Raw genomic sequence first — 15,602 nt, 5'->3', positions numbered from 1 at the left:
CTGGGATCCACAGATAAGGTATTCATGGGGATGAGACCCCCTACTCACAGAGAGAGAAGACATCTGCATGGATTATCCTTCTTCTACCCTGCCTCTCTCTCCATGTGCCAGCACTTCTGCCCATGGGCATGTCCCCTGTTGGTCACTAGCTCTAGTGGAAGAAATACAGAGGGAGTTAATACATGTGTTACCCCACTTACATTTCCACATAGAATTAGGGGACAGAGTAGGGAATGATGTGACAGGAAGTGGGTTACTACTCTAGCCCTTTCACCCCACACCAAAAAGCCTGGAGGAGCTCACTCTGTGCTGACTCTCAGAAGTGTGTGGATTTACACATTGGGGGTTAGAACTCCAGAGGCAGATTTGTATCCAGCTTTTCCCTTTCTGCCCTAGCAAGCAACTTTCCATTATTAGAGTGTCCTTTCATTACATACATGTGGAGAGACTAGCTAAAGTCACACGGTCAGTGCACATAGGCAGTAACCTCAGGTCCACTTCTGATTAAATACTTTGTAGTTGATATACAAAATGCCTGTCATGCCATTAAAAACTCATATTTAACATTGCAGACTATAGAGTTTGACTTTTCTTAGCTTCCAATTTCAGACTAGTACAATAGTCATTTTCACACATGACTGATAGACTTGTATAACAGTATATTTCTACATTGTAATAAAAAACCTGCTGTATCCAGTTCAGAGCCCAGGTCAGCTGACTTGGGCTCATGTGCCTCAGGTTTTGGGGATAAATATTACAGTGTAGTAGTGTAGTTCAGACTCAGGTGGGAGCCCAGGAAGGTGGGGATGGTCTCAGAAACTAAGCTAAAATATCTACAAGGAAGGTTTTAGCTCTATCCCATGAGCCTCGGGCAGCTCACCCAGGCCAGCTTTCATTGAGCCATGGAGCTTTTATTGCAGTGTAGACGTATAGGTGCAGAACAAAGTGATTTTCATCTATTAAGTTTAAAAAACAAATGTATTCTGTTCTTCATACCACCCCAGTAACAAGCACAATCAGTATTTGTTCTCAAGTGGTATTTAAATTTGCTAATTGTTAAACAATCTGCTCTACCCAAAAGCAAAATGGAGGCGTAGGAATGAGATAATAAAAGTTCCAGGTGTTCCTTGTGGTGTGCAGGTATTTTACAATTCCACTGTAATGAAAGGAAAGGATGATTACTCTTGATTTGAATACATATTGCTTCCTTTAAAATTAACATCAGCTATGGGCATGTATCAAGAATAATATTTATCTAAAATGTGCTCATTTGAGTACCTGAATTTGTAGTATTTGTGGACTACTTGTTCTGAACAGGTAGTAGATAAAAAAACTAGAAAAAATGCTTATTGTTCTGAATGGATCTCAAGGAGCTCTGAAACACCGACATAAAAATTATAACATGAATGGCTAACTTCAATAATAAATGGAATCGAGATAAACAACTAATATTGTAGTTCACAGAAGGAAAATCTCTGACTTTCCTTCAGTTAACACAGAAGAAATTGCAACATGAGCTTCATTCAAATGACCATTTGAAAAGTTAAAATTACATAATAAGAAAATTAGGGCCAAATCCTTCTCCTGTTGCCTCTCAGACCCAGTACATTCTGCTAATAATGTCAACTTCAACGCTGCATCAGTTACCTTCTGTACACTCGCCTCTGGGTCTAAACTAGCACCAATTGAAATCTATGGTGAACTTCCCACTGACATGAATGGGCACTGGATCAGGCCTTCTGTGCCTTTCTCAATGCTATCCCAGTACTGGCTACTGCTTCAGAACTGGTTGGATACCATGAGTTTTAAAGCAATGATTTAAACTTTATCATCCTTATCGACAGTGTTGCCATGAGAAATGCTACAGCTACAACTTGCCATGCATGTGACTACAAATATATAGCCACCTGATATTATGTAGGACTGTCAAACGACTTTCAATTTAAACCTCCCGCATTCACCATGGAAAGACTCTGAATTCCTGAGGGAAAAGGAAAGTGAGCCAATTGCTTCCCCATAGAGCCAGTTTGACAGTGTTGAGCACTGGGCTGTGTCCAACCTGTTGACATCCCTCATGATAGGTGCTGGAACTAGAAGTTATGAGACTGCTTCTGGCTCCCCTCCCCTGCTTGAAGTTGTTTTTCACATACAAGTTCTATAATTTAGTTCAATAGCTCTCAGTGCCCCCACTGTACAAATAATTCCAGCATTTCTGTACCTTATGACTGATTACAGTTGAAAAGGCATCTTCTGATTTTTTTGTGTTGATTTCCTTATGCCATCTGGTGGGCAAGAACTGTACTAACAACAGTTGGAGTGATTTAATGTAATTGAAAGCGTTTTGAAAAGACAATTTATTGTGATTATTCACATTTACTCATACTACACCTAAAGGAATTTACTGTAATGAAGATATTAACACGTCACTATATGAAAATGGGCACAGTGATAGGTTTCAGATTAAATTATAAGGATCACCAGTGTTCCTAGTGAGGAAAAAAAAGACATGCTCACTAATCTTCATTGTTTTATTTGCTCATAAAAAAAAAACATGTAGAACTTCCCCCAAGTCTGTGGTAGAGAACTTTGCTTTTGCAAAACAATATTTAGTTTTGTGTGCCCTCTTGTGGTCAAGATGCTAAATATAAAGGCAATTAAAAGTTCAGTCAGTTTCTGCCTCTCTACTACAAACAAATATTCACAAGGTTTGTTCTCATGGAATATTTGGAGGAATTTAGGTACTAAAATCTAAGAATTCCTTATTGAGCATATATGAAATACAATTTTTCAAAAGCTTATAACTTTGCCAAATGTGGACATATTTTCATACAAAAGCAAAAGGTGTATCTGAAGTTGGTCCCAGAACATTAGAGAGAGGTGGTAGGTGAGGTCATATGGTCTCAATTTCTGTTGGTGAGAGAGACAAGCTTCCAAGCTTACCTAGGTACACAAAAAGCCACAACACAACCAATTTTAGGTCCCAAAGAAATAAAACCATCCATTTCACAGGGGTGTTAATGTTAAGGCCAGATCTACACTGGGGACAAAGTCGAACTAAGATACACAACTCCAGACTGTAGCTGGAGTCAACATACCTTAATTTGGATTTCCACAGCATCCCCACTGCAGGAGATTGTTGGGAGAAACTCTCCCACTGACTTCCCTTACTCTTCATGACCCAGTGATGTACTAGGGTCTACAGGAGCATGATTAGCAGTCGATTTAACTGGTCCTTACTAGACCTGCTAAATTGACCTTCAGGAGATCAATCTCTGCAGTGTCAATCTCCCGGTAAATGGAGACAGGGCCTTAGTTAACGTTTATGATGCACTCAAATGCCATAGTGCTGAGCACCAGAGTAAAGCCCATGAAGAAATTATTTTTGTCTTCAGGGCAGCGTTTGCATATAGTACAGTAAATAAAGCTTAAGGGCACACAATGAACGATCAGGAGAAAAAAACTGAATATTTGCACCATCCACCATGTGCAGTGAAGGAGGCACTGATGATGTGGAATAAATAGCAAATGGTCACATAATTAAAGACTGTATCATATGCACATGAGTGAGGAGGGTGAAGATTTACAGAAGACTTTATTTCTACCTACCTTTTCTATTCCTACCTTTTTTCCTGCCTGCCTGCCTGCCTGCCTTTGCAACCTTAGCAATGTTCTTTTAAGCTTTTTCATTGTAATTTTTGTATTTATATTGTAGTAACACCAAAAAACATAGTAGGCTCTGTGCTTTCTGTGTACAAAGACACAGTCCATGCTGCAAATAATTTATAATCTTAGAAAAGTGCTATATGGTGGGCAAGGGCACACTCAACATATATGTTTTTATATATTCATTTTAAATGAACAAATATCACTCATGTCCAAACCTGTTGTTAGTTGGCCAGTTGCTTGTCAGCCTCATGGAAGAAGTGGGTCTTTAAAGAGGATGTAAAAAGAGAAGATATAAAGCAGGTTAAGAGATAAGATGAATGTCAAGAATGGCCCGAGAGGCAGGAGGCAGCCAGAATTGAACAGAGTCACTATTGCCTCGGGAGCCAACAAGACTTGGAGAAGAAGAATATATTTGACAGTGCTAAAATCAGCAGCAGAGATGATGACAGAGTCAAAGTCCTGAGACTACCACAGGAGCAGGTCATTAGGGTTTATGAAAAGAACATTAGATTGCATTCCAGGAGCTCCTAGAAGTAGGACTAGAGGATGTAATGGAAAGTGATATCTGAAAAGTACTTTAGATTCTCATAGTTGTCCCAGGCTAGAATAGAAAATAATACTCTCTATATTAAACTCCTGAATAGGACCTTTTACTCTTCAGTGTAAGGTGACGTGATCTTTCATCTTTTAGTTAGCCTTTGCAAATTAGTTTGTATACTTATTGTGATTTAGTCATGTAATGATAAACTGTGTACTAATTTGCATCACATACTGGCCTAGATCTCTGGTAATTTAAGTAGTAAAGTAATAGAATCTGATTCTCCTATGTAATTGGTATTAAATTTGTATTCCATCACCTGTATTTTTGGAAGAGCATAAGTAGGTGGACCTCGTGTGAAAAGGTTGATGGATGGGAAACATAATGGGGCATAGAATGAAATAGTGATACTCATTAACTAACTTTTATTTCAGAAGGCAAATTTCAGTCCCACAAACATTTTCTAATAAATGAATGTTGAACTTAACATGTCCATTTGGTATTTGTTCTTGCTTCTTTCTTTTTCTGAGACTCCTTCAATTTTGTTCTCTTTCTCCTTTTCAACTTCTATAGCTTTAACACCCCTGAAAGTCATAGAATGATATATTAAGACACACAACCTTATTCACATTGCCTTGTAAAACCACATTTTTAAGATATGGTCTGTATTTATACATATTAGACACTGGTTGATTTTGTATGAATGTATGTCTTGAGTTGAGCTTGCACAAATACCAAGTATACAAAAAGATCGGTAGTTAAAGATCATGTGTCTTTCAAAATATATTTGTAACAGAAAACAAGCAAAAATTTAGCAAGCCAATGTGAGCATGTTCAGATCCCTGATTACTTCAATTCTATCCACTCTTTTCCCACTACTGTCAGACTCCATCTAACAGAATAAATATGAATTCCTGCTGAGCAGTTTCACATTACAGTCTGGTTTTAAGTTTTTGCCTAAGAATAGCAATTTGTTAATTTTTAAGGTGCCACAGAATGCAAGAAACTTTTTTTCCTGAGAAACATGTATAAGAAGTTTTACACTTCCATTTTGTCACTTGTATGATTACAAAGAAAAAAAAATCCTTTTGGATATACCAGTATTTTATGACCAATAAGCAGTTCTAACACAAAACAAATGAAAAGAATGTTATTCTGTAATTACCATGGGACTTGATATACACTTTTATCAAAATGTGAAAAATAAATCAAAATATACCAAGAGCTCTACTCTACTCCTATTAAAAAGAAAAATAACCTAAACACAATGGTGACATAAGTAGATCTGTAATAGTTTAGTTTTATATGGTTTAGAATGTTAGGGACAGATCCAACTCCAATGGAAATCAATGCAAAGAATTATACTAACTTCCATGGGAATTAGATCAGACCCTCACAATCCATTATGCTGTTTATTAATATGCTGCTGTTTTTAGTTTGCAGCTCAGAACCAGAAAATGTCCAAGCCGATCCAAAGAACTATACCAGCCTTCTTATTACATGGGAAAGACCTCAAGTGGTTTACAATGCCATGATTGAGAGATTTGCTGTCTTTTATCAGCAGTTGGATGGAGAAGACCAGACTAAGCATGAGTTTCTGACAGATGGGTATCAGGACCTGGTAACTGTAAACTTTTCAAGTTTAATACAAAAGTGGGTGGTCGTGAAGCACTCACAAATTATTTTGAGGGATTTTGTGTGGGAGCTGATAAAAAAAATGTCTTTGGCTGCTACTCATAGAAGCTCTGCTTGTATTCTTAGCTATCCAGCCACTAAGACAAATTATAAAACAAAAACAAAAACAAACTAAAAGCTATGCAGGCAAGAGTTACCACTTATAGTGCTAACGTTTTAAAATTGTTCTTCCTATTTCTCTGTAATGCCTCAAAATAACTATTGCTGTGGTGTCAAATACAAATCTTGTTAGGTCACTAGACAATTTCATCATGCAGTAAGAGCCTCTGCCCCAATGATCTTTGAAGTATATATAGGATGTTGTACACAAGTAACTAATGAAAAATTCAGCATCTGAACAATGACCCATCTGTCACTATATTCTAAATATTTATTCTCTGATTTATTAATTTGACGGTTCTTTACTGGCACAGTTACATTTAGCCTCTTCAAAGCTGAACAAGGAATATTAGAATCTAAAACTAATATTCAACATACAAAAATATACTCTCTCCAGTTCTTCTGCCTCCTGCCTCTAGGACATTTCACAAAACTAATTGATTGCAATTTTATGTCTGTTTTTGTGGCTATGAAATGTAATATATTAGAATGTATGTGCGTGTGCATATATATATATACAGTATATATATGAGAATGTTGATATACTATCTAGTTGCTTGCAGTGTTGTTGTAGCTGTGCATGTCCCAGGATATTAGAAGTACGAGGTGGATGAGGTAATATCTTGTATAGTAAATCCTCGCTATTTGCAATGGATACATTCCTGAGACCACTGTGAATGGCAAAATCCACAAATACTGAGGGGCAACAGCTCCTGGCCACCATGTGAGCTTCCTATGGGTTCTTTCTGGCTGCCGTGATGAGTTTCCCATGGCTCCTGAACTCACCACTGCTGCCAGGAGCAGTGGGGAGCTCACCACAGGGGTTGAGAGCCACGTGGATTTCCCCCTGGCTTCCAGCAGTCACAGTGAGCTCCCCATGGTTCCCAGCAGCTTCAATGAGTTCCGCACGACTCCCAGCCCCACTGGTAAGATCCCCATAGCTCCTGACTGCCACAGTGAATGTGTGTGTGGGAGGGAGGGAGGGACCCTGACAGCTGCTACCATCCAGCAACAGTTCCCTCCCTGCTGAGGCTGTATTCCCCTTCCAGGCCAAGAGGATGGGGGGTAATGTGAGGGATGAGAGAGATCCACAAATATGCAAAATCATGAATAGCGACTTCGCAGATCATGAGAGTGTCCTGTATTGGTCCAACCTTTGTTGGTGAAAAATACAAGCTTTTTAAGCTACACAGCTTATAAAAGTTCAAAAAGCTTGTCTCTTTCACCAACAAACATTGGTTCAACAAAAGATACACCCAACTTGTCTCTCATATCAGAAAACACTGTTCTAAGAATAAAATAATTGAATATTTTTTCAAAAAATATGCCAAGGATTCACATTTATGTGAAATAAACATGATTTTTCTTTTAGGGAGCTATTCTAAATAATCTGCTGCCCAATTCAAGTTATGTTCTTCAGATAGTTGCAGTTTGCACTAACGGTCTATATGGAAAATACAGTGAGCAAGTCATTGCTGATATGCCTTTAGATGATCCAGGTAAGTGTTCTTTTGAGCACAGTCATGGTTTTTAGCTAAAAATCTGTATTCTGAGAGATATTTTGCTTGCAAACCAGGTAAAATGCTTGACTATCGACGTTCACTAGAATGGAATTTCAAAATCATTGTGGTTTACTTAAATTTGTTTAATGAGGTGACTTATTTATTCTGTGTCACTTATTTTCTGTTGTGTTCCTGTAAACACGAGCATATTCACATTGATTTTTTTAACTATCAAATACATTGAAACAAGTGCACATTATTTCAAATCATATCAATGATTTTAAACAATAAACGTTTGGAATGCAAAGTCATTGTGAAATTTTCACTGATGCCAGCATCATTCTGCCTCCTAAACTTAATCCATATGATATAAATGTAAAGCAAACATAATAAAGGGGCGGGCATAATTAAAACTATGTATCTCAATTGATTTTGAAATTTTATTACATATGAGTACTTGGAGTTTGATTTCAAGGCATATGTGGTGATGGAATTCCCTTGCTTCTTAATGTTGGATTGCAAAAATCAAAGGGGATAAGAATCAAATCTTGTTGGTTTCAAAGCCAGATTTAACTCCTCTGTCTGCAAGTAAAGTAAAACCAAAATAGATAAGCGTGTCCTTGTATTTCAGTCATTCTTTAAAGTCTTGGGAGATTTAGGGCTTGATCCAATTCCCAAGGTAGTCAGGGGGAATCTTCCATTGACTTTAGTGACTGTTGGATTGGATTCTGTGTGTCTTGATCATAGGATCAGTCTATAATGATCTTTAGCATATTCACAAGCTCCAGTTTTGCTTATCCTATGGACCAGATTGCTGTTGTTTTTAATTCTGGGTTAGAAAGGTAGAATTCTGCCCTCAGTTAGACCTACCTGTACAACTCCAGTAAAGTCAGTGGAGCTATAGAGATGTGACTGAGAGCCCAATTTGGCCCATAATTTTAGGAGACCTGTGCTTTTTTTTTCAACTACTGATGAAGAATATAAATATTTTCATTTTTCTGCTTGTTACCATGGATTGTGCAAATATAATGATCTATGAGCATAAGATAAGAAGTTATTTTATGTTGGGACATTTTTGGTTAAAACTCAAAAGTTTCCCAGGTACATCTAACCTGTCTGACAAAGACAACACATTTAAAAGAATGTGTATCCTAGCTCATCTTATGCTAATATTTGCCAGAGCTTTGAAGTCTATATTTCTCTGAATCTTTGTAGCAGAAACAAGGAGAGGTTCTGTCAAAATAATTGGTTGAGTTTGTATCCTATCTGTAACTCCTTGATATTGGACTTCCTTACTTCTCTCCAGCAGAGTTTAGGGGACTCCATCTGCAGATGCCCACCCAAAGTCTAGATACCTCTACGCATAGCTTGAAAAAATGAGAGCCTCAATTGTGCAAAGAATCCACAAGCACAGACCCTATTCCTGTGCAAAGTCCTATTGAGCGTAAGCAAGGCAGCTCATTTGCAGATACCTTTTATAGGATCAGGGCCTCGATTCTGCAATTGAAGTCAACAGTTCATGCAGTTTCCCCAATTAAGCAATGTTTCACTCAGTACATGGACTTATATTGGTGCAAAACAAACACTATAGCTTTAAACACTCAGACTATGTCTCTACTGCAGGCTTCTTTCTGGAAGAAGCTTTCCGAAGAAGCTTTTCTGGAAGAGTGTGTCCATACAGCAAAAGCGCACCGAAAAAGCAATCTGCTTTTTCGAAAGATAGCATCCACATTGATTAGACTTTACTTTGCATTTAAGCTGTGATTACTATGGACTGAGTGGCCATTGGGGCACCTGTGCTTTTTCCTGGAGGCCTCTTCTTTTAAAAAAAAAGCCCTCTTCCCTGTCTACACATGCCTTTTTTTGAAAGAGCACTTTCAGAAAGAGGCTTCTTCCTCGTAGAAACAGGTTTATCACTGTTGGAAAAAACCCTCCATTCTTTCAACTTTCTTTCGAAGGAATGCAATTGCAGTGTATATGTAAGTGGCCAGAAAAATGGCCATTTTTCCAGAAAAACTCTGCAGTGTAGACATACCCTCAGAAGTTCATAGGATGTTTGAACCCTCTTCTTCTCTCATAAAATTCCGTGATTGTTTTGTCATTAACTTCAGTGGGAACAGGAGTGGGTTCCTTATATTGCACATACTTACTCTAGAAACTAATTTCACCTTCTATTACAGCTATACAACTCACACAGACATTACTTGGAGTTTTGAGTGCATATCTGAGAAGAGAAACTGGTCCATTGTATGTTACATTTACCAACAGAGGGTCAAGGTTTGAGGTTCTTACTCCATTTCTTGAAAGGAAAACTCCTGATGATTTCCTTTTGAGTAAGAAATGAGAAATATGGAGTAAGGAATTCAGAATCTGCTTCATAAGTAGTAATGTAAAAGACATACCCATGCACAATATGAACAATTAATGTTAATATAAGAACTTGATTTTTGCATTTTATTGCATTTGAGCTTTTAAAATAGTACCCTTAAATATGGAGTTACCTTTATCATTTTCCCATTTTTTAAGAAAACATATGAAAAGATTAAAGTGTTCATACAAATATTCACATTCCAAATATAATTCCAGAGCTTTATGTTGTGATCTAGTTATCTTCACCTATGAGGACCTGAAACAAAATTTACTCAAATTTAGTATAACTTTTATGTTCAAGAATTATTCAAAGTATGTCATCCCAATTAGGATGGAATTCACTGAAATGCCATCTGAACAAATTAAAGGTCATGTTAAAAGTTTAAGATGACCTTAAATGATGCAAAAGTCCCTCTTCACTCTTGGACTTCATATTTTTAATATAAGGGCTGTTTTATACTACTGTGCTATTTTTTTTATTTATTCAACGGCTGCTACCATGCTTTTGTTCTTGGTTTTCCATTATGCTATCCACCATATGAGAGACAGATGCTTTAATAGCCTGCCATCACACTTTCAAAACATTTCATTCTATGAACCACCAATAAGGGCTCTGTAGAGTAAAAGATATCCATAGACCAGAGTGAAACCCCTCATTCTTCAGAATATTACATAAGTGGAAATGTCCTGACATGGGCCAAGTCCTATTCCAACTTTATTCCCACTCTGCTGGGTTCTAAGAAATATTCCAATCTATGGATGCTCCAGAAGGGCTCTGCAATCCACTGATAAGCCATGTGCCCTCATGAGAACTAGCATACTGCCTACTAGTCTATTAAGTTTCTGAGAAGAACTGTATCATTTTCTCTTTGGTTTTTTTCCTATATAGTTTTTGTTTAGAACTGTAGAATTTTGACATGTGTATGAAGCTTATGGCTAATCAGAAACGGTTTGGGGTGCTTTATCAATATTTGCTTTTACTGGTTAACATTTTCAAACCCTATTAGGAGATTTAGCTACACAACTATCATTAGAATTAATGGGACTTGCATGGCTAAATGACATAGTCAGTTTTGACAGTATCTCAACTACAATTTATAATCTGATTATTTGCCTTTGGAAGTGATTTCTGAATGGTTATCTAAATGCACACATTTTACTCTTTAGATAACATTTGAATAGTTATGAAAGTTGCAGAAACTTCCTCTATAGCTGGTACTATAGGTGCATAAATGCTTTTAATAACACAGGAAATAAAACTAGATACATATCTTCTCTCTTTTCTTTGTGAGAAAATCAGCTCAAGTTTTTCATAAAAACAATATGATGAGAGATAAATCTCAAACTTTTGTCTCCTACTTGGCAGCTCACACTGGCTGCAGTTCTTTGTAAGGGCTTTTATTATGCAATGTCTTTGTGACTTGCCTTCGTGAGGGATTTTCTTCATAAAGAACAAGAAGGGTATCTGAAATGTTTCACTTTAGGAGGGCTTTTGTGATTCTTGGTGATGAATGTGAAAGAGATAATAGATATTTCATTTAAATGTAACAAAAATAGTTTTACTTGTGTTCTTGAAGTGTCATTGATTATGAATTGTAGTGTAGAATTGAAGGCAATTTACTCTGTGAAAATTATTGTAAATTATGGAACACATTATTATAGGGGTATGTTTTTAGGAGTTGAGCTGAATTTAAATGTAAGGAAATATTTAGCTATCACATTTTCCTTTTGCCCTTATTCTATCATTTCTGCAGGAATCATTGAACTGCAGTATTATTTAAATGTACTTGAAAATTTTATAATATAATTTAACATTCAGACCTTTCCAATAACATCTGAGCTATAGCATAACCAATCTGCAGCTATAAAAAAAATCAGACATACCTTGTTTGTTAACCTACCTTTTATCTCTATAGTTGCATCTATACTGCACTATTATTTTGAGATAAGTAGTGTTATTTCGAAATAACAATGTGAGCGTCTACACAGCCATTCCGTTATTTCAAAATAATTTCAAAATCATGGACGTCTTATTCTGAAATCTGTAAACCTCATTGCACAAGGAATAATGCCTATTCCAAAATAGCTGTTTTGAAATAAGGCATGCATAGACGCTCCACTGCTGCTATTTCGAAATAGCCCCTCCCCAGGGCCATTCTAAGTTATTCTTCCTCAGTGCCTCCTAGGTCTCTAAATTGAGATAGCACATCTCATAGGGAAGTCTTCCTCGGGCTAATTTGGAGGCTTCCCTGCAGTGTAGATGCTCTATTTCAAAATATTTCTATTTTGGAATAACTATTTCGGAATAGGTTATTTTGAAATAAGCGTGCAGTGTAGACGTTGGGAAATGGCACCATACTACTTAATATATATCATTGGTTCAAGAACATACTTTTAAAAGTAGCAAAAACACAATAATTGATTTTCTGGGTAAATAGATTAATTTTGTTATGTTCTAATCTAGAGAGTTTCCATGGGTACATCAAAATGAAATTGTAGTTTCATTCTGGTTGAAACAGAGGATATTGAAACCTTTTACAGCTTTCCTTGTGGAGAATAAAATATGAAGAGGTGTTTTACAAACATTTGTACAATCACTGGATTCGTTTGTCTTCAAGATAAAGTTCAAAAGACAACATAGATACTGCAGAAAACATGAAATCAGAAATAAAGTATTAGTTTTTATTAACCGAAGACAAAATTAATCCTAACAGCAAAAATAATCATATTTCTCTTTAATGAAAGACTGTTTTTAAGAGTCTGTTGACCACATAATGTATGTTACTGGGCTACAGTATTAAGAATTTTGAAATCACTATCTAAAAATTTAAACAGAAACCATTGAGAAGCCAGGGAATATCATCATCTTTCCCCCCCCTAGCCTTCTAGCCTTCAGAAAGTCACAGGTAAGATAACTTTTCTATATTTTGTTAATATTCCAAATATTTAATTCAATAGTTGTTACTTATTAAATGCATTCATGGAGAATTGTGCATTCCATTTTTTACATTCTACAACTTACTGATAAAAATATTTTAGCTTGTTAGTGCAATGGAACCCCAATTAATAACCAAATTGGGTAGTGAGAGAGAGAGCCTGAATCTGTAGCCAGTGTTTAGGACACTTCCATGTGATGTGGAAAACCTAAGTTCAAATCTCTACTCCAATTAATATTTAATTGTTTATTCAAAGTAGAACAGGGAAGGTTTGAGAAATCTGCCTCAGTTAACCAATTGTCTAGGTCACTCATCTACAATGTGGGTTCAAGTCACTATTTCAAATCACAGAGAGCAGGGATTTGAACATGGGTTTCCCAAATAAATGCTTTAAACACTGGGTTTTCTCATTTTCCCTGGTTTTTCATAAGAAAGATCTGAGTTTTGATTGCTAGGGCATGTTCTTTTAATGCCTTCATAGGATCCATTATAGTTTATGCTTGCAAGGCCAAATCATGATCCTTTGAAATAACTGGAATTTTGCCATTGACTTCAGTGGGACCAGGATTGGTTCTGAATGTGAGTTTAGCCTATTGTGTCAAGGATTACTAAATTAAGGAGGCCTCTGACAAAATTTCATAAAATCAACCATACAAATTCTAAGGACAAAATGCAAACTGTCTAATCAATAATGCCATTTTCTAAAAGTCCCCTTGTAGCATTTTTTGCACTGCATTATAGGCCGTAATGACACAGGACCACCGTGACAGTTCCCCAACTCTGTAATGGAAGAGCCACAAGAGGGAAGTTGAAATGGTAGCAAGACAGCCATAACCTTTCCTCCTGGAGCTTGCATAGCCCACCTGTTCACTCTAATCAGTATTGGTCTGGATGCTGTTCCTCCATGCAGAGAGGCAACTGCAACTACACCCCTTCAGACCACCAGAAACACTACAGCTAAATGCCATCCAGTTGTTGAGGCCTATTGTTTCCCTCACTGCTGCTCTTCTGTGAAGCTACTTGGCAGCTTCTGCAAATATCACCTCCAAAATCATCTCAGACCTCGACCTAATAGGTTAATTGGTTAATACAGCCCTGGTTAGAAAATGGTTATAACAGTGTGATGCCCTGTGATTGTAATGCAGCTAAAATATTATTTCTTTCTCTATCTATTTCTTTCTTTATTTGTTTGTTTGTTTATTTGATAATCTTAAATCTTTTGGTCTATCATTTCTAAACTAATCATGAAAATGATACCACTGTGTCTTGCAAAATCAATAGTTCTGTGAGGTTATAACACTGGATAATGCAATGCACATTTTTGTTTCATAGAAACTGACCTCTTTCCTGAACTGAATGAAACCGAAGAATATGAGGTATAGTAAAGTGAAGTCATTTTATACATTCATTTTCACACAAGCATTTCAAATAATATATTACACACTCCACATTAGGATGTAAACAGGTAACTGATTACCTGGTAAGAATCATCCTAACCGAGTGATGCTTACCGGGTACTGGTTAATTGGTTCCTGGGATCAGCCCTGCAAGCGTCAGGAGCTGGCGCTCCCGGTGAAGGGGTAGAGGATGGGCTGGGAGTGGGAGCTAGCCCTTCTGTGTGAGTGGGCTAGGAGCAGTAACCCGCTGCCTATACATGTGGGCATCAGGAGCATAACCTGGACCTTCCTCCTAGATGAGGTGTGGGAGTGGGATCCCACTTAACCAGGTAACAGTAGCCAGGATTTTACATCCTTACTCCACATAAGCGAAGGTGATCAACTCTGATAATTTGCAGAGCTGAATTTAGCATGTACTTATAACCATATCACCCACACTTTGTCAAGTAATGAGCATCTCTTGAGAATTGCTCTCCATTCCAGATGGTTCAGAAGCTTCAAAAAAATACAGTTAAAAATACACCTGGCAAAAGAAATATTTTTTTCCTCACCAAAATGTGGAATTGCCTCCTTTTCTCCAATGACACTTGCCCCTCAGGCAAACCCTGGATGGGCCTATTGGTCAGATTTACAAAGGCATTGGAAGTCATGGGAGTTAAGTGCCTAACTTGCTTAGGCATTTTTGTTCTTTCCACTAGATGCCTATCTGCTGCTTTGTAAATCTGGCCCCTAAATACTAGATGAAATGTTTGCTCCATTGAAGTTAATGACAAAACTTCCATTCATTTCAGTAAGATGGTAATTCCACCCTTTGAACATGATTAATGACATTTTGATGTATTAATCATCATTTATAATAATGTAATCATGTTTTATAAAATGTTAGATTTTTTTTCATAACTTCCTCTGATCTGGCACAGTTATACTTTTGGCATCTAAGGTAGCTGGCATACAAAAAGAGGAATATGAAAGAGTCCCAATACAATTTTTCAGACACTGTAAAATATTTATAGTAATGTGCCAATGGCTTCTATAAAATATGTGTTAGTATTAAATGATCATTCAAAACATCTGTTTTACTGTATCAGAATATGTTCTCATTATTCTCACTGAGGAGCAAATCCTAGTCAATTAAACAGATAGAGAGACTGCCCCTATCTGTCTTTCCATCTCTGTACCTATTCATCCAAACTATCAAATCTATCTAATTACCCATTTGTTTAATCCATGTACCTACATCTATTTAACCCTTTATCTAGGTATTTTTATTTCACTCCCATCACTATGGTATCTGCATTTTAGTTAACTTCAGCTGGGATTTTGTCTGATTTAGGGCTGAAAAAAGACTCCAGGAGTTGACCTTGAGAAAACATACTTTCAGAATCTAATGCAAAATTCT

The 15,602-nt window shown here is 36.9% G+C and overlaps 1 protein-coding gene across 4 annotated transcripts in view; it reads left to right on the top strand.

Moving 5' to 3' along the window:
• PTPRZ1 (protein tyrosine phosphatase receptor type Z1) overlaps positions 1-15,602 on the top strand; it is a 194,457-nt gene that overhangs the window by 121,273 nt on the left and 57,582 nt on the right. For all 4 annotated transcript variants that reach the window (XM_014573372.3, XM_014573369.3, XM_014573371.3 and 1 more), the window contains exons 9-11: positions 5,641-5,825; positions 7,371-7,497; positions 14,139-14,182. In XM_014573372.3, coding sequence (XP_014428858.2) covers positions 5,641-5,825; positions 7,371-7,497; positions 14,139-14,182 — 356 coding nt within the window. The remainder of the gene's footprint in view (positions 1-5,640; positions 5,826-7,370; positions 7,498-14,138; positions 14,183-15,602) is intronic.

This window comes from Pelodiscus sinensis, chromosome 1 (genome assembly GCF_049634645.1).
Source record: "Pelodiscus sinensis isolate JC-2024 chromosome 1, ASM4963464v1, whole genome shotgun sequence".
In the NCBI taxonomy this organism is placed as follows: Eukaryota; Metazoa; Chordata; order Testudines; family Trionychidae; genus Pelodiscus; species Pelodiscus sinensis.
Note: the sequence above shows the minus strand (reverse complement) of the source record. Positions and strands in the feature narration are given on the sequence as shown.